The 19,317-nt window shown below is 52.2% G+C and overlaps 1 protein-coding gene across 1 annotated transcript; it reads right to left on the bottom strand.

Annotated features, from left to right (window-relative positions):
- Positions 1-1,037: 1,037 nt before the first annotated feature.
- LOC111819422 (E1A-binding protein p400-like) lies at positions 1,038-19,016 on the bottom strand. The gene is made up of 13 exons (XM_023725877.1): positions 18,397-19,016; positions 16,416-16,505; positions 11,817-11,924; positions 10,656-10,846; positions 9,448-9,625; positions 7,954-8,090; positions 6,558-6,727; positions 6,081-6,255; positions 5,841-5,977; positions 4,123-4,309; positions 2,112-2,278; positions 1,453-1,552; positions 1,038-1,118 (listed from the first exon to the last, which is right to left on the bottom strand). Exons 3-13 carry the CDS (start codon positions 11,899-11,901, stop codon positions 1,038-1,040), a joined length of 1,608 nt encoding a protein of 535 aa, XP_023581645.1. The 5' UTR covers positions 11,902-11,924; positions 16,416-16,505; positions 18,397-19,016.
- Between the last annotated feature and the right edge of the window lie 301 nt (positions 19,017-19,317).

The following is a 19,317-nucleotide window of genomic DNA, read 5'->3' as shown; positions in this document are numbered from 1 at the left end:
GGCCGCCGCTGCAATCGATAAGGCGTGTTTTCGCAAAGCTGTTAGAGGTTCTCAACAAAATGCAATATTTAAACCCGAACTTCAAAGAAATAAAAAGAACATTCCCTCATACTGTTTCTCTAGCGAGAAGCTCTCTCTTAAAAAGAAAAGGCCCAATATTCGTCATGGGGTGAAAGAAAAATAATTTTATACCCTTGTCAGTTATTTTCGCTTAGAGCCAATCAGTACGCTACACAGTACGTTTCTCAGAGCAAATAAAAAGTACTGGAGAATGCCCCATCAAGCGTTACCATCCACTAGAAACGCTCTCCTGAACACACGCACACAAGCATCAACGGAGCTCCCATTCTTATCTTTACAGGGAATTTTGCAACAAGGCAGCTCTGAACATTTATTTCAATGTTAGAGAAACGTGAAAGAAGTAATACTGAGAACCACTTGTTTGGAAGTTAACAATATTTTTATTACCTTTCCTGCCATTTAATGATAACCCTGTTAAAAGTAACAACTGAGCTAAGTCGAGTGATGGCACGAAGCCCAGCGAGAACACGCCTTCAGAAGTGTTCCCGCACCTAACATCCACCTACCCACACAAAAGAAAACGTTCGTCACCGTCCACTTCATCACCAGACAAGCAGCTCTCCAACTAAGCAACATTTTTGTACAGGAGAAAAATCCAGTTTAAGGACAAAGGATCTACACCCCACCTGGGAATGCCTGTGGCCCCTTCTGCCTGGAGGGCGCCCACACTGCCCACACGACGGGCCAGAGTGCAGTTTGCCCTGCCGACAGCTGGGCCCACAAGCCAGCAGGCTATGCGTGCGTACCTTTTGCATCTGGATTCGCAGAGAAGGTGGCGATGGGTGGCCGTCCTCGGACCTGGCCCTGAGGCGCGGCGGGGGCTGTGGCGGGTGTCGCTGTCCGGGGTGGGTGGGTGCTGGGGAAGGCCACAGTGCGGCCCTCGGGCTTCTGGCCATACTGCACAGGCTGAAACAACCTAGATGCCCGTGAGCCAGGCAGGGAGACACACAGAGTCATCAGACGCTGGGGCACAGGCGGCCAGCCTCACAGAGCGCGGGGCAGCTGTGGGCCAGGGGCACCAGCACCAGGAGCGCAGCCTAAATGAGGAAGGGGGAAAGGATTATAATCTTGCCCCAAGCACGTGCATGCGACCCACGTTCCCCCAGCGATAATACAGGAAAGTGGTTCCTGGGCACAAGCGGTTTACACTGCCCCCCAGCCTGCGCCCCACCCCAACGCCGCACAGAGAATGCGTTCTCATGTGGCATCTCTAAAGCACCCGCTTTTTCGTTTCTCTCTTTGGCTTAACCGGAGCATAGGGTCCCACATATCCCCCCGCTGGCTTCCGACTCGCTGGAGCAGGTCGCTCCTGACTCATCTGTGTCCTGGTTTCATCATCTTGCGTGCTCTGTCCCACCAGCTCTGTGGTACCCGCAAAACCACGGATGGTTTACAAGCACCACAGCAAAGCTGTGGTCGGGCCCCATGCTCCCCTTCTGTGCCCGTCATGCGGGTGTCGTCTGAGACAGCTCTGCCACGCAGGCACCAAGCTGGGTCCCACTCTGCGGGATAACCAGGAATGCAGGACACCCCTGGCCCCTCACGTGCACTCGTCCCAAACCCCAAGGCTTGGCTAAAGACACTGACATCCTGATCAAGAGGTATCCTCCCCTGGCAAGGGCGCACACATGGCTGCTCAGCCAGCTGGAGGAGGCGCAGGAGTGCCGAGCACACTGTCTCTAAGTAGCAGCTCTCATGTAACCAAGGGCCGTCAGGAGAAGTTCCAGAAGCAGATAACCAGCACAGTGAACGTCTTTACACCACTTGCAGCTCCGGGTCCTTATGTGAAACCCATACAGAGCCCAGGCCTCCTATGCGTGAGAGGTCCACTGCCCAGGGGGCCCATACCGCTGTCTTCCAGTCAGGGGCCTCCCATTCCGCCGCCCTTGGGAACCAGAGCCCCCGCCTGCCCTGAGCTGACTCAAGGTTGGCAGGAAGAGCGGTGAGGGCGGCCTTGCACAGAAGCAGCCCAACAGGATCAGGGTGGGAGACAGAGAAAGCTTACGTTTCTGATTCGACATGCCACCTACCTGCTCGGCTTCAGCTTTACTGCAACAGGCCTGGCTGACGGCAGGGGTGAGGTGAAGCTCTCTTCAATGAGCTTCCGAGTCACCTTTTTCTTTGACAGCAATTCTGCCTCGTGGCGAGTGAGGTTATCCTCTAACCCAATAAGATCAAATACAGAAAGGTCTGCTTCCTAAGGAAAAAAAGACAAACAAAATCCTTGCTACAATGAGGTGTCAGAAGAGCACGACTAAGAACCACAAGCCAGTCCTGATGGTAAGCTCGGCTGGCACAAGTCCTGCAGGGCTGGGCAGGGGGCTCAGCTCCTGATGCTTCTGCTTCCCCATCTCTAAGACGGGAAATAACAGCATGTGGCTCTCCCCAGTGGCAGTGGGAATGGAGATGGTTTAGCAGAAGGCGGAGGAAGAGTCTAGAAGATTCCAGCCTGAAGAGCACGCTAAACAACAGAATGAGGAGGGAGGCTGGGGAAAGCCGAGCGTGCCGCTGGGCATGGAGGCTGATGCGCGCACGTCGCGGGCACCTGGGATCCATGCCCGGCTTACTCCAGGACGACGACAGCTCCTCGGCGTCTCAGTGACAGATGGACACACCGGGCAGGGACGATGCAGTCAGGAACACAGGGCTCATCCCAACACCAGGGGCTCAGCAGGCCCTGGGGACACCCGCCACCGGGAGGGAGAGAAGGACGCACAGCCTACGCACCCAGTGGAGCTCACTGCCAGCTCCGAGCACCACATGCCTGCGCCTCTCCTGGGACTATGCCCAGACTATGAGAGACGGCTCAGCACACCCCCGCCGGGACAGTGAGCCCACCACCACCCAGACGGTGACACACAGCTCAGCACACACCCGCCAGGACGGTGAGCCCACCACCACCCAGACGGTGACACACGGCTCAGCACACACCCGCCGGGACGGTGAGCCCACCGCCACCCAGACGGTGACACACGGCTCAGCACACACCCGCCGGGACGGTGAGCCCACCGCCACCCAGACGGTGACACACGGCTCAGCACACACCCGCCGGGACGGTGAGCCCACCGCCACCCAGACGGTGACACACGGCTCAGCACACACCCGCCGGGACGGTGAGCCCACCGCCACCCAGACGGTGACACACGGCTCAGCACACACCTGCCGGGACGGTGAGCCCACCGCCACCCAGACTGTGACAGATGGCTCAGCACACACCCGCAAGGACAGAGAAAACCAAAAGAAGGTCAGTGACAGATGACCCCATACACGGGGAGTGGGAAAGCAAACGGTGTGCCATAGAAACAGGCTGGCAGCCCCTCAAAGTGGCAGACACCAGCTACCATCTGACCGGCAATCCCACTCCTGCACGTATGCCCGAGCACTGAAAACACGTCCACACACGGACCTGAACACGTGGTTCACGGCAGCACTACTCATCACAGCTAAGGTAGAAACCACCAAATGTTCACCCACTGACAACAGAATGTGGTCCACCCAGACAACAGAACACTGTTCAGGCTACAAAAAGGAACGAAGTCCTGATACACGCTGAAAACACGCTGGGGGAAATACGCCAGTCACAAACAGACCGCGTTATACGACTCCATTTACAGGAGATGTCTGGAACAGACAAATGCACAGAGGAAAAGCAGACGGGTGCTTGCCAGGGGCTGGTGGTACAGGGACTGTGACCAAGTATGGGGATTCTGACGGGATGGCTGCACGACTCTGTGAGATGACTCTACACCAGTGAATGCTTTCAAAGACTGAAGCGTACGGTGTGTGAACTATCTCAATAAAGTGGTTAAACAAAACGCACTGCGTGCACTACTCGGTCTGGGACACCTCCTCCAACACCCTCAAGGTGATCTGTCTCTAACCCTAGGGGCAGGCACACCACACATTCTGCTACATAGTGACCAGGATCAGGCAATTTCAAAACGCAGGACAAGGCCTTGTCGGGAAACGATCTCCAAGAAACGCTGCACCTATGACGGACCTGGAGAAACGCTCGAACAGTGATGTACCTTTTCAACCTACCTTCCAAAAGTCTCTCTCTAAGGCCTTGAGAACCAGAGAGGCGGACCAGTACTCCAGAGAGCCAGCGACGTATGACGAGGCTGGCAGCCGGGGCTCAACGAGCCCCGGGTGGTTGCAGATCCGCTGCAGCTTCATGAGGATGTTGAGGACGTTGACAAAGTGCCCGCTCTTCAGGGCCTCCTGAGTGCTGCACGTTTAAGAGAAAACACGAAAGATTTTAATCTGTACACGTATTTTACCATACAGACCCTTCACGGCCTAGTCTTCTAATTCCAGAAACACAGCGTCAGCGCAGATTCCCACGCGGGCCGTACCCGCTCGCTGGTTCACTGGCGGCCCTTTGCAGAGATGTGACGCCAGGGCAGCAGGAAGGAGGGAAAGGACGTGGGCCTGCCCAGCTCACATACCAGCTGCAGACCTAGCTCTATGTAAGGCAGGCCCTCCAGGCTGAGACCTCCTCATACACTGACACTGATATGCCACCAGAGTGGTCAAGGACAGTTCCAACGTCTCACTGGACTCTGGCTGGCACCCAAGCAGGATGAACCGCACAGAGCGTCTGCGGTGACTGGGAAGAAGGACACGGTGGGGCCCTCAGGTTGTCGGCTGCCCCTGCTCCTGACTGAGGGACAAACAGGGCCAGCTGCAGAGGGGTGGGATGGGCCTGCGGGTGGGCAGGGACACACACTTCACACACGTCCATCCTGCCCTATGACTCCCCGTGATGAGCCTGCACAACACGCGGGCATCGTCAGCAAAGCCTTCTCCAAAATGTCCGTGCACGGCACTGTCCCGGGAACTTCCTGTGTGGAAGCATGTCGTCCTCACAGGGGCCCCAGCTTCCAGGGAGAAGTGGGGCACAACAGCACCCAGGCCCTGGCTCGTCCCAGGAGGGTAGGGGTTATACATGGTCTGGGCTCCATCTGTGTAAAGCACACGAACACACTGTCGCCTCCACATCGCTTGTAAGGCAGTGCTTCCCTGGGTCACCAGGTTCCTTCCCACCTGAGACCTAGCGGGCCGAGGCAGAGTCGGCCCATCCCAGACTGTGGACCCGGGGCCACTGTGGAGCACTGCAGGCTCGGGAGAGCTCGTGGGGACATCGGCTGGCACCACCACATGGTAAACACAGCAAGTGTGATCACCGAAAGCAAAACTTTAAACTCAGGAACAGAGGGCCTCAGGGAAAGCACCGAAGCAGGTGCTGACGAGCCGCAGGAAGGCCAAGGGGGCCACCCTGCTCAGGCCTGGCTGGAGTGGCCCAGCAAGAGGAGAGTGGGAGATGGTGCCTGCAGACCCGGCCAGTGGCCCTGCTGGGGAAGTCATACTGCCCACAGCACCAGGCTGCCTGCCCTCAAACATGGCCAGCCTGAGACCCAGCCTCTGGGAGCCGTGAGGGGGAGGTGGTGCATCAGAGAGGCCCTCTGAGGCGGCCTGCACTTGGAAACGCTGCGAGGCTGACCTGGAGAATAAAGGGTGCAGGGACACAGTGCCAGACTGCCCCGCTGACTGCCATGCACAACGGGACTCTGAGGGCACACGGTGGATGGTGCAGAACAAGGAGCGGAGGCACCTGCTGCATCCCATCATCGCCCCTGCCCCCCACCTCCTGCGCCCTCATGGAGAGCCACCCTCACCACAGCCACAGCGTCGACAGAGAGCTAGGTAGAGCAGCCCTGGCACCCGCGCCCCAGGTGCACTTGTGCCCGCACACGCACCCAGGCTGGAGGATGACGTCCTCATACAGGGCCTTCTGCCGGCTGGAGAGGCGGCACTTCAACACGTGCTCGTACTTCTTGGTCAGCTGCTTCTCCACATCTCTCTTAGTTCTCCTCAAAATGAACGGCTGGGTCACCTGGAAACACAGCACCACCACTGTTTTCTCCCAAAGACGCTGGTGTTACGCTCCACGCGGGTCACGTGTGCCTTTAACTGACGGAGGTCGTCCAGCCACGTACCCGATGTAACCGGATCACCACCTTGTGGTAGTAGTCCTGGTTCTCGTCATTGGGAGCTTTCAGAGGGAAGTTCAGGTAGGGTCTGGAGATCCCTGGGATGAGGAAGTGCACCATGGTCCACAGCTCCAGGAAGGTGTTGTGCAAAGGTGCGTCTATCAGAAGCAAGCGCTGCTGACTACAAACGAGACAAGAGAAACACTGCTGAAATTCTGAAGTTCGTCAACACAGTTGGCTGCAAACTCTTAGTCTATGGAGATGTTCAAGGAAGGGGAAACAGGATTCAATGGAGCTGAGAAAATGGACCAAGTGAAAACAACTCTTGGGTCTCCTCGGCCCTACATGGTCAAACAAAGGTGAGCAGTGAGTCTTCAGCTAGAAGACAACCTGAAACCTCTTCACCCAACTCCTGTACCTCAACAACACTAAGAGACAACAGTGTGGACCTCTGGGGGGCGGCCTGGGGGGGGGCGTGCAAACCTGCGCAGATTGAAGACGGCTCCCCAGTGCCTGTCGGTCATGTTCTTCACCTGCTGCATCTCATCGATGACCAGGCACCTCCACCGCACCTTGGCAAAGGAGTGGTAGCCCTTGAAGAACCGCTTGTAGGACGTGATGCAGATATTGAAGCTGTGGGGCTCTGTCCACTCCTGCAGGTGGAGAACAAGTCTTCAACAGACTTCTTATTCCTTCACTTTTCAGAACAAAGAAACTTGAGGATACTTTTAAAAATTTTCACCACTGAAGTAATTGGTTCCCATCTAGAGTATTTCATTCATTTTTCTTAATAACTTGCTTAGTACTGTGCAGAAAATGGCTGAGTTTACAAGTGCATTATATTTTCCTCTAGGAGTCTAAAGCACTTTTGTCGACAAACTGACATGTAGCTCTGGAGGCATTAACAATGTTATCTGGAAGACAGATTCTCACTGAGTATCCTGAAGTGGGACTAACTTCTACAGTACATAATCCAAAACCAAACAAAAACCAAATCCATTGCTGTCGAGTCAATTCTGACTCATAGTGAACCTGGAGGACAGAGCAGAACCACAGGGTTTCCAAGGAGTGGCTGATGGATTCAAACTGCCCACCTTTTGGTTAGCAGCCGAGCTCTTAACCACTGTGCCACCAGGGCTCCATATAGTCCAAGCAAGGGGCAAATGTACTTGCAGGATGATAGGAAACGTGATTATGTCTATGTTGCAACTGACTGCACTCTAAATGTTTTTAAAACAAACTAATACCGAGAGGTGCTAAAGAAAATACGTCCCAAGGTACTCACTTTTTCAGTAAATACAACACAATGAAGTCCAATGAGATGCCAAGTTTTGTCAATGAAGAGTCTGATAAATATACATTCACTTTATTCCTAGTAAACATTTCTACATAGATGATGTCATAAGAGAAGTCGGACTCAGCCATCCGCTCCCAGGCCCATTGAAGCCAACGGCGCTGCCTGGAAGCCACACCATGTCTAACGGCTCTGGAGGACAGCGTAAGGCTCCAGTAACCCAAGATGTGGACTCTCAAGATCTCCTCTGAGGCTGGGGGCCGCCAACAGGCCTGCAGGGGAGGAGGAGAGCAGCCCTCCAGGGAACGTTCTAGTTCCAGAAGGAGAGTCCCCCGCCTCCTGGGAGGTGAGTGAGCCCTGCATGTAACCTGGCCCTCTGCTGGCGTGGCCCTCCTTGTGGGTGATGATGCCTCATCAGAGGTGGTCTATGCATCCAGGACCTTAGAATCCAGAAAAAGCTTGAAGGGTATCTCACAAACAAGCAACTTCTAGAAACTACATTAACAGACATGTCTTGTCGTTTTGAAACTCTCTTCCATAACAAGTAAGATGGCTTTCTTTTTAGTTTAACATTTTACAAAGTACCTGTCTCTTGGCTCTGAGTTCTCTGTGGCTGCCGACATACAGGAGGGTCTTTAGCCCGGGGCACCAACGCTTCAGCTCGAGCTCCCACTTGAGTATGTTACAACTTCTCACAACAACAAGATGGGGGCCCCAATTACCTGCAAGGAAAAGGATGTGGTATTCTCCAACGTAACTATACTAATCTGTCGAGTCCAGGCAGCTTGCCTGTGCTGGTCCTCAGAAGCCGAATCAGTATGTGCCCAGTGAACCGACGCACGACCACGGCCAATATTAGGGGTGGAGAAAACAGTCATTACTGTCATACCACCAAAATCACCCGTGATCTAGACAGCTGTCTCCACTGCTCACCACCGACAAAGCACGTACCATCAACACACCCAGACCATCCCAATAACCACTCTTAATTCCATTCTTCCAAAAAGTAAGAACTTTTTAAAATTATTAGACTAATACACACGTAGCCAATTTCAACTTCCGTACTATAAACAAACCAAACAGGTTAAAACACAGAAAGGGGAGACTTGGGAGAAGCAGCTGCAGCAATTCACTCAGCTCTCCATCACTGCCAATATGCAAAGCACTGCTACAAATTCTTAAAAAGAACCCAGAAGAAAAATGAACATAGGACATGAACAGAAAACTCAGAGGAAAAACACAAACGGACAATAAACTCTTTAACAGATGTGACGTCACTGGCAGGAACGCCCATCAAACCCAGCAGATGTGCCTGTGTCTCAGTGAAACACAGGATGGAAAAATAACAGAGCTCAGTACCCCACGTGTGCCCAAGCCTTGTATATGAGGATGTCTGTAAGTCTGGGAGAAGGCTTCGAGGACGCACGCGCACTGCTGTCAGAAGTGGTAACAAGAGGGGATGGCAGAAAAATAAAGTGATGGCTTTGTAAGCAATTCTTATTTTGTGTGTTTATCAGAATTTTCTAAATAAAAATTGCATTGAGTAATAAATACTACTCTTGGTAAAGTGGTAAACTCTTCTAGTTTTCTGGCTGTGTTGTGAAGCAGAACCCCAGGGGCACCAAATTTGTGCAGGGATGGAGTGGGGTGCGGGGCCAGACGGTCACCCACGGCCTCACACCTCCAGGCCACCTGAGCACACAGCCCCAGGGAAGGGAAGCCGGCAGGAGGGGGCAGGTGTGAGCAGGGCCCCAGCACTGAGACGGGGAGCGGGCACGAGCCGGGCTCACCTGCACTGATTCACGCCACCCGAGGAAGGACATGGAGACACTGCCTGCTCTGCTGTCCACATCCAGGACAGTGTGGTGCCACAGGTCACCTGGTGGGGCTTGTGTATTTATGCCAGCTTCTGAGTAACAGCAAGTTAACCCAATGTTAACTCTGAACTAGCCTTTCTTTGCTCATGCAGCAAGCATGTCCTAAGCCCTGGACCACAGCACAGGAGCAAAGACGTCAGACACATGTGCCTACAGGTGAGTCTTAGCAAATACAGAACAGTCAACATACAACAGCTCTCACCTTCATTACAGGCGAGATGCGCAAAGAAGGCGATCACCTGCACGGTCTTGCCGAGCCCCGCCTCGTCAGCCAGGATGCCATTGAGCCTCTTCCTGTAGAGCTTGGCCAGCCAGTCCAGCCCGATCTTCTGGTAGTCTCGGAGCGCCCCGTACAGCAGAGACGGGGTGTTATACTTCACCTGCAATCACATACACACCAAACAGGAACTTCCTGTGTAAAGAGCTCTCACAAGGCCTTCTGAACAATGAAATCAAATCAGTCATATGATAAACCCACTGGAAAGCCTCAAAAACGATCCACAGAAAACGGTAAAAGAAAGATCAGTAATTTTTTTTCCAACAACTTTTATAGTTAGGGAAAAAGCGCTTACCAGACAGCAGGAAAGCCTTTCCTCATGATGTACAATATACCCATTCCTCACATTAAAGACAATGTCTAAAATCACAATGAGACACCACTTCACACCCCCTAGGATGGCGATGACAACAATTTAAAAAATGGAAAACAGCATCATTGAGGATATGGAGAAATTAGAAATTCTTGTACACTGTTGGTGGGAATGTAAAATGGTTCAGCCACCGTGGAAAAGTTTGGCAGTTCCTCAAAAAGTTAAACAAACACAGAATTACCATCTAAGCCAGAAATTCCACTCCTAGGTATGCACACAAAAGAAGTGAAAACAGATGCTTCCAACAAACGCTTGTACGCAAATGTCCACAGCAGCACTATTCACAACAGCTAAAAGGTGGACACAACCCAAGAGTCCATCACCTGACGAATAAATAAAATGTGGTCTACCTACACAGTGGAATACTATTCAACCATAAGAGAATGAAATTCTGATGCCTGCTATGACGTGGATGAACCTGGAAAACATTATGCTCGGTGAAAGAAGGCAGTCACAAAAGTCCACATACTATGTGATTCTATTCATATGAGGGCCCAGAATAAATTAATCCATAGACACAGGAAGCAGACTGGTGGTTGCCAGGGGCTGGGGGAGCAGGGGGTGGGGAATGACTGCAAATAGGTACAGGGCCTCCTTTTGGGGTGATGAAAACGTTACCAGATGATGGTGATGGTTGCACACCACTGTGAATGCACGAATGTCACTCAATCGTACACTTGAAAATGGTTAATTCTGGGCTGTGTGATTTTCACCACAAATTACAGAAAAAGGAAGGAGCAAAGACAGGCCAGGGCCTCACCGTGGTGGAGACTCGAGCGCTGCCCTTGGGCAGGATGGCCTCGGCCACGGCGGTCACTTCTGCGATGTCTTTTGTGTTTGGCTTCCCGATGTTCGTCCTCTCTGCAGCCTTAAACTGGTCCATGATGAACAGAGAATCTATGAGCACCAGATCCTTCCGACTCGCCCTGTCTCTTGGGTTGTCTTCCACATCTGCAAAAAACAACACAGCAAACAGAATCGGGGGCTGCTGGGGCAACTTACCGTCAAACAGAAAACAGAAAAAAACTTTACTGCATCCAAATACTTCCCATACAGATTCAAGCATTCTTTCTTTGTGTGTTCTTAATCCGCGTACACCTACCAATGCTATCTGGACAAATGCACAGGAGCTCCTGAAACCCTCAAATACAGCACTGTTCTGGAAAGCCCTCAAGTCTAATCTGCCCCCCAAACAACCGGGGGGTTGAAAGATGTCCCATGGCACGCAGGAACTAACACCAGGAGAAGATTTACGGGTACCTGAGGGCTTGGTGATCTCCCCACCACCAAGGAACGAACGCTCACAGCTGTCTCTGCAGGACTGGAAGACACCCAGGAGGACTGCCTCTCCCCTGCAGGTCCTGCCACCAGGAGGGGGTCTGGAAGGCTCCCCGCTGCACTGAGAACCACTCGGGACCCTCACTCACCTGCCCTACCCCACCCCGTATGCATGTATTTCTAATAATCAGAACTGAATGAGAACAAGGAAAAAGTAGATGTTGGTTTGCTTTTCACGAGGCATTCTGGGTATATTCTGTGTGTCTGTTTGGAACAGTTAAGAAATATAACAGAATCTTCTCAAAAGTGGCATGCTACACAAACAGCCCAGTATGAATAAATGTAATATAAATCTAGGTCCATAAAACAATGACTCTTACAAATCTGGAGAAAAAGATTTCTACATTCTTCACAATTTGATTAGGTGCTCTGAAAATTATACCAAGTTTATTAAATAAAAAGCCACAGAATTTAATAAAACTATTTATTCAGTATAAAATTATGTATTAAATACATCCACAGTTTTTTCTTTCATCAAACGAAAACGAAGGTAATTTTAAAAGTCTTATTCTAAGCCTCCTTCCACAGAAAGCACTTTGGCCTTTTTTGAAAAGCTGAAGTCTTCAACGATCTAGAAACATACCTTCTTCTTCGCTTGTCTCTTCACTGTCAGGTCTGGGTTGCGGCCACTGAAAATTCGGCAAGAAGGCACCTTCGTACAACTTCATCAGATCAAGTAAGGGCAACTCAGCTGGAAAGGATCACAGGAACAGAGGTCAGTATTTTACGACGACCTCCAGTCATTTCATCGGGACAGAACACAGCCAGGAAAGCCACAGGGAAGAGGACAAAGGTGCCTTTTCACACATGGAATTCCCTGGGAAAAATGTGTTTCCTAAAAGCACATTTATTTTCTCTAAAAACTAAAATGGTTATCCATTAATGATACAAAGTCTAAAATATACTCTTTATAAAGTAAGATGAAAATCTCTGAAATGAAACAAGGAAACTCAATTTTTGTTCACCAAAGAGCAGAGAAATACTTCTGAAATTATCGAATACATGTGTAGTAACGCCTACAGGCCGATAAACAAAAACACAAAAATGAACGCCACTGACGGAAACTGACGGACGGAGACGATACAGAAAAATACAAGACACGCCCCGTAAGGCTCAACCGACAAGAGACGGAGAAAGTCTTCAAAGATTACGGTAAGTTACTGTTGTATTTTCTGTATAAAGAGCTCACCCCAACTGACAGAACCACACACTAAAGCCCCAGTCACAAAAGGCACAGGCTCTGGAGCGCATCACCATCACAGACAGCGCGTCCGTCACACAGGCTTCTTTCAGGCTGAGAACCTCTGGAAGTCAGACGGTGCACAGCTGTCCTGTATTAAGTTAACAACCATCTTAAAAACAGCAACGTTGGAAGGATACTGACTCCGATCCTCTCATGCACTGCTGGAAATGGTATGAACTGCCTTAATTGTTCTGGAAACCAACATGGAAAGATGAGGTGCTCTGAAAGTTAATATTCTCTGACCTCACTGTTTCCCCCCTTAATGAGTCTATCCAGGAAATTAATCAGAAACGTGGACCCAGATTCATGTTCAAAGATGTTTCCTGTTATATATAGCAAGGGGGAAAAGTCACTCTGAGGTGTACACTTATGATACGTGAACTTTTCCATACGTACATTAAATTTCAAAAAGTCTGTAAAGACTCAAACTGAAAATACCCTAAAAGAGCAATATTAAAGGCACTGTCCATTCGAGACTCATAAAACCCCTTGAATTCATTTGTCTATTAGTTAAAACATTCACCACACTGTACTGATGGGTGGAAAGATGGACAGATAAGTGATGGAGCCAGTAAAGTAAGCTGCTCATTGTGGAATCTATACAGTGGGTATACGAGTGCTACTTTAAGATCTTTCAACTCTCCTGTGTGTGTGAATAAATGTATATAATGCTATATAACTAGGGAAAAACAAAACAGGAGAAGCTACTGGAAAACTATTCCAATAAGATAATGTGGCGAGGAGCCTTAGAATACACCTAATAAACAGAAGTCGACAGCCTTCACATACACAAACAACAACCAAGCAGAAGATAGAGTAGAAGAAAAGACCTCACTTAGATGGAAAAGCACTGACTGAAATTAAGCTCCTAAGACCTGCTGACATCTACAGGACGAAGCCCTGAGGAGGCTCCTGGGGACACATGGAGGGCATGGACAAGGGACAGACCAGGCCACGGGTGAGGAGACACTGTGTCATGAGGATGCTGTGGCGGCCAGCCTCCAGGGTGGCCCCCCGCCCCACTGTGCAGGGCTGACCGTGGGCCCCAAGGCTGCTCACAGAAAGCACTGCAGCATTTGCCCTGCTCTCTCGGAGAAACTAGCCACCATGTTACAAGGACACGGGAAGCCCACGTGGTGAGGAGCAGAGGACCCAACAGCGAGTGAGTGTGCCACCTTGGAGTCGCCTCCCGCCTGCCAAGTCACGCGTCCAGCTGGGCTGCTCCAAATTCCTGAACCAGAGACAGGAGCGGATTGAGTGTGGTTTCAGGCACCAAGTGCTGGGTTATTGCTACACAGATCCCACGCTCCCTCAATGAAACCACCTAATGCACTCAGGAAGACACGTGAACAGGGCACGGCTGAACTCCAAAAAGGAGACTCTAAAGAGCAGGTGGTCACGAGTAGGTAAATAAACCACAACCCGTTGCTGTCGAGTTGATTCCGACTCACAGCAACTTGGTAGGTAATTAAATAGACTGGAAATATTGGAAAAGCGAGAGCGATACTTTAACACATGAAAATTAACAGAACAAAAGAAGAATGCGTTAGGTGGGACTCTGGCCCCTTGTGACCTCCCATGTCACCCTCTCCCGTTGAGTTAGACCTCGTCTGTTGAATATGACGACGGATGTATCACTCCCGTGACCGTGTCCTTTATACAGCAAAGGGATCTGCAGCTGCAGTCAGGTCTCCGATCAGGTGACTTAAGGCAGGAGCTTTCTCCTCGCTCGGTGAGCCTGACAGAATCAGGGAGCCCCTAAAACGGGCTCTCTGTCCCCAGGGAATTAAAGGAGTGAGCGAGACTCGGGCAAGGACTACGGGGACCTCTGCGAGCTGAGGGCAGCACTGCTGAGCACCATGGAGGGGAAGGAGGCCTCGGTCCCGCTCTGTAAGGAGCAAAGGTCAGCAACAACCTGATGTGCTCAGAGCAGAGCCACCCGAGCCTCCAAAGGGGAAGCAGCCCCGCTAAGCCTCCAAAGGGGGAGCAGCCCTCCCAAGTCTCCAAAGGGGGAGCAGCCCAGCGACACGTGGACTCCAGCCTTGTAAGACACTGAGCAGTACCACCACGACCGCTCTGACCGGATCATGGACAGAGCAGAAGAAAAATGTAGAACAAAATTCAAACTCACAAAAAAGACCAGACTTACTAGTGTAACAGAGGCTGGAGGAACCTCCAAGACCATGGCCCCTGGACACCCTGCTAACTCAGAACTGAAGCCACTGCCAAAGTCCACCTTTCACCAAAGATTAGACAGGCCTATAAAACAAACACGGAGCCTTGGTGGCGCAGTGGTTAAGAGTTTGGCTGCTAACCAAAGGTCAGTGGTTTGAATCCACCAGTCACTAAGCAATTAATACACGTGAGGAACGTGCTTCTTAGATCAGTCAAGTATACAAGACCAAATGGGCAACGCCTGCCCAAAAGTGGAGACGAGAAGGCAGGAAGGGACAAAAGTGGATGAATGAAAACGGGGAGCCCAGGGTGGAAACGGAGAGAGTGCTGACACATTGTGGGGATTGCAACCAATGTCACAAAATAATTTGTGTATATATTTATGAATGAGAAACTGATTTACTCTATAAACTTTCACCTATAAAAAATAAAACTGAAATAAGTGGGTCAAAGTCAAAACAAGACGACGCTGAGCAGATGAAGGGTCCACAAACAACCTGAACAAGCACCCCGGCTGGTGAGGAGACGCTGGAAACCACGAGGGGCGGGACCACAGCAGTGTGTCCCGCCAGGTTTTGCAGGCATTGCGCGTTTTCAGCAAGTCCTCAGGACCACAGCAGGAGAAAACAACTCTTATCCCTGCGTCACAACCCAGGAAACGTCAACGAGCGGTCAGAGGACGTGACTACGTCACAGAGCTGGGGGTAGCAGACGAGAGATCTGAACCAAGCAACTGCCTCAGCTGCCACAGTAGACTGCCACTGCAGGGAAATCTTCCCTTTAAGATCAACGAGGTGGAGCTGCCGCCACCACCTCTCATTCAACACCGACACCACCAAGGCCCCAAACCATCGAGAGCCTCCTAAAGAACGAGGCAGCAGGACTTGGCAAACCGGACATCCAGAAAGTTGCAGTCATTCCGACAGAGCAGCGTAGGCACAAATCAGACAGACCGAGCAATAAAACAATAAAGGTCCCAGACACAGCCGGGCCTACAAAGACACCTGGTTCATGGCTGCCGTCGGCAGGGACTGTCAGTGAGGGAAAGACAGGCTTTTCTACACAGTGCCAGGACAGTCAGTAAGTACACTGGGGTGAGGAAGGGGTCTGCACACCACAGGGCAGAGCCACTGCCAATGGATTACAGACATCGAAGCGTAAAAACAAAACACATCTACACAACGACACAGGAGCGTCCTTATGATCTTAAAGTAAAAAAGAGTTTTTTAAACAAGACTGGTAACTTCAACATCACTAAACCAAAAGGTGCCACCGACAGATGAAAAGGCAAAAGCCACAGCCTGGAAACAGGCTCCCGCAGCACCTCTCGCTGACACGGAGGGAAGCTGTGTCCAACACAGAGAGAACCCCGCAAACAACGAGGGGCAGAGAACCCCGACACCGGGGCAGGCCAGGTGCGAGGCAGCAGCTCAAGCAAAGGGGCTCCATCCTCAGCTATCGGCAAGCAGGGGCCGTGTCCTCAGGGCAGGGAGACCTGCAGCCCGGCTCACGTACTCTGAACAAAATCTGGCACTATTCTCTGAGGGTGGGCGTGAGCCGCCCTTTCTGCCTACGTACAGGGACGTCAGCACCTTCCCTTATACCTGTGTGCAGAGAGACGCCTCCACGGGTGTCCACACTTTCCTGCACACCAAGAGTGTGATCCAGCACTACTTCTTGTATCCGACCCACATTTTGTCAATGCTCCTTTGTAGGTATTCAACATTTAATGACAGCGATTCTCATATGGTAACGACAGCCTACCTTCTCTGGCTAAATTGGACAGCTCTGTCTGGTGGTCCACCAGCCCTTCGTTTGCCTCTTCCTCTTCAATCGTCTCTTCTTCATCTTCCACTAAAACAAACGGTCATCAAATGTCAGTAAGACTGCACATGGCCTCCTTCCCAGTTACTCATTAAACACTATTATGCCTCAAGATTGCTTTACATAAGCTACAGTAATTACAGAAATGCATATTAAACTTTGTCTTTCTCAGGTGACATTTGGCAAAGAGCTTGTCAGCGAGCAGGACCCGGGGAGCATGCTCTCTTCCCTGCCCTGGTGTTTCCGTGCACAGCAGGCCTGGGAGCCCTGGACGAACTCTCAGCCAGCAAGCCACGGGGGTCCCCTGAATGGCCACTACCTCTTCCAAAGGCGCCCGGCCACCACCTGCCTGTCTCAGACCCTCCTGTCCTCCACGGCCCCTCGTCACACCCACTCCCCTCCCCAGCATCTTCAGTGCTTGCCCCTTGCCCTCAGTAAAGAATCCGCCAGCCTCTGGCAGCAGGACTCCCATGGGGGAGCCATCTCTCCATGAGAGCACAACCCCCCATCCCCCAGGGCCTCCAGTGAGCTGCACCCCCCAAAACTCAGCCAGGGTCCCTCTGGGTGGCTCCTTCCCATCAGCACCACACAAGCCTGTGGCTCTGCCCTTAAAGCCGAACGATACCCATACCGACCACCACCCATCACCAGTGCCAACGCCTCATATCTTCACCTCAGGCCGCCCACCCTGGGTCACAAAGCACCCACTGCTGTGCGCTCCTCCGTGGTGGCCTCCCCTGCCTGGCCCACGGCCACCTGCAGGAAAGGCCTACCAGCCTCCCACCAGCAGCGGCGGTGACCTAACACAGCGCTGGGTGGCAGCCGTCAGAGGACTGCTGGCTACAACCTTCCTGGGAGGCAGCTGCTCAGGGCAACCGGGCTGGGAGGGGCCTCTTGGCTCTCCAAAGCGCCCTCTTCCTCTAACTCGCGAGGACAGTGCCGGGAACACCCGGAGCCACCTGCGCCCGCAAAGCGTGAGAGGACACCTGTGAAAGGAGCGAGGAGGATGAGACGCCCTCCAGGCCTCTAGCTCATGTTGGCCATGGCTGTCCTGGTCTTTCCTGCCGCGTGCAAAACCTAATCCTCACAGGCATAGTCCACTATGCCAACAATGGCTACGCTTCCCAGTAAAGACAAAATAAATACCAAAATGGCCATCTTTCACAACGGGGAAACCTAACACACGTTGCCTAATCAACCAATAAACCACACGCTGCTGACAAAGGGTTGGTGGGAACAGCGGCCTGAGCGGGCACCTGGACGGCGTCCCCACAGCTGCACACTGACAACCAGAAGAGCCCTCTCGTTCCTGCCTCCTCCCCAGCTCACGGGTCAGAATCTGCCCAGCACCGTGACCCGTGGGTCGAAGACAGTGCAGGCTGATGGCCCAGGGGGCTGTGTGTGTATACACACACACACGCACGCACACGCCCGTGCACGCACGCACGCACGCACACACACATGCACACACGCATTGGGGGCACGTCTGCTTTCATCTGAGGAAGGTACCAACATCGAAATGTCTAAGGGCTTCTCCTGAAGCTCCCCACACTAGACCACCTGGCCTGCCCCCTGCCCATGAAGCTGGCTGGCCCGACACCCCCAGCCACTTCCCTCACAAACAGCATCTGCCTAGCTCTGCAGCCCCCTGCATGGTGACCCTAACACATCTTGGGGGATGCATCTGCATTTCAGCCCTCCCGCCCATAGATCCCACCAGGCAGCTCAGAAAACACCCCAGGTCCCCTGGAGACACAAAGAAACACTCTGTGCCCTGAGAGACCAGGGAGAAAGACCAGGGCATTTCCCACCTGGGCCAAAGCCACCCTCTGCCTCCTCGACACCTGTGTGTAGGTGCTGCCGGGAGTTGACAGAGCCTGCAGACAGGAGAGGCAGCACCTGGGGGGCGGGGGGCACAGACCTTCATCATCAGTTAAAGATGTGCTGGCTCTTCTCTTCCTTCCAGATATGCCTGAATCCTGAAACAAAGAATAAAAACATCAGAAACACGAGCTCTTCAAACATACAACGGGGAATCCACCTAGCTGCCCCATCCTTGTTACCCCAGATGTACTGTGACAGCCTGCAGAGCTATTCTGACTTTGTGTGCTTGAATGGGACAGTCTGTACACAGTTTCCTCAATTACAGGACGTGTGAGGAAATTCCACGCCCCTGTTTCACACATGATGTACCTCACAAACCCAGGGGACCTATCTGTCTAGGACACGCTGACAAGGACAGCAGGTGTCCAGGACCAGCCTGCCACGCTGCACCGTCCTCACAGGGGGGTTGCTGTTATTCACAAAAAGGGAAGGGAGTTCACGTCCACACTCACTTGTTCAGCTGTGTCCCCCCAAGTTTCCAAAGGAGCCTACAGCTACAGTGTACCAGCTACTGTTTGCAAAATGGGCTGGTCTTCCGAAGATGTGGAGTGACAGTCCCAGCCTCTGTGTTTCTCCGGATGAAACGGGCAGCCCCACCGTGACAGAGCACCGTGCTAACCACCTGGCGGCCATCTTTTCTGAGGGCAGCAGCAGTCCGAACTTACCAGGAGGTGCTCTGTGAAAGCATCAAGTCCCAGGTGCCTGGGCTCTTTTCCTAAGGAGACAGGAACATGGTTAGAGTCCCCTAGAGCTGGGAGGCAGAGGATGCTGTCCCCACAACATGAAGAGCTTCTCTTCTGTCTAGCCCTGCCCTACAGGTACCCCTGACACCGAGCAGAGACACTGGGGCCATTCTGCCCTTCCTCCCAGTGACCCAGGAGCCACGAGGCAGCAGGCCCGACCTGTGAGTCCACACGCAGTGTGGCGGCAACCCCTAACTTCCCGCTCTGACCCGCCT

The sequence above is a fragment of the Trichechus manatus genome, unplaced genomic scaffold, assembly GCF_000243295.1.
Source record: "Trichechus manatus latirostris isolate Lorelei unplaced genomic scaffold, TriManLat1.0 scaffold00672, whole genome shotgun sequence".
Taxonomy (NCBI): domain Eukaryota; kingdom Metazoa; phylum Chordata; class Mammalia; order Sirenia; family Trichechidae; genus Trichechus; species Trichechus manatus.
Note: the sequence above shows the minus strand (reverse complement) of the source record. Positions and strands in the feature narration are given on the sequence as shown.

What these genes read in the sequence shown, in the direction of transcription:
- LOC111819422 (XM_023725877.1), bottom strand. Translation starts at nt 11,901, where the DNA reads ATGAAGTTGTACGAAGGTGCCTTCTTGCCGAATTTTCAGTGGCCGCAA. An exon ending in GCCGTCTTCAATCTGCGCAG is followed by an intron (nt 6,256 to 6,557) that starts GTTTGCACGCCC and finishes TCTCGTTTGTAG; the next exon opens with TCAGCAGCGCTTGCTTCTGA. An exon ending in TGGTGATCCGGTTACATCGG is followed by an intron (nt 5,978 to 6,080) that starts GTACGTGGCTGG and finishes CTGTGTTTCCAG; the next exon opens with GTGACCCAGCCGTTCATTTT.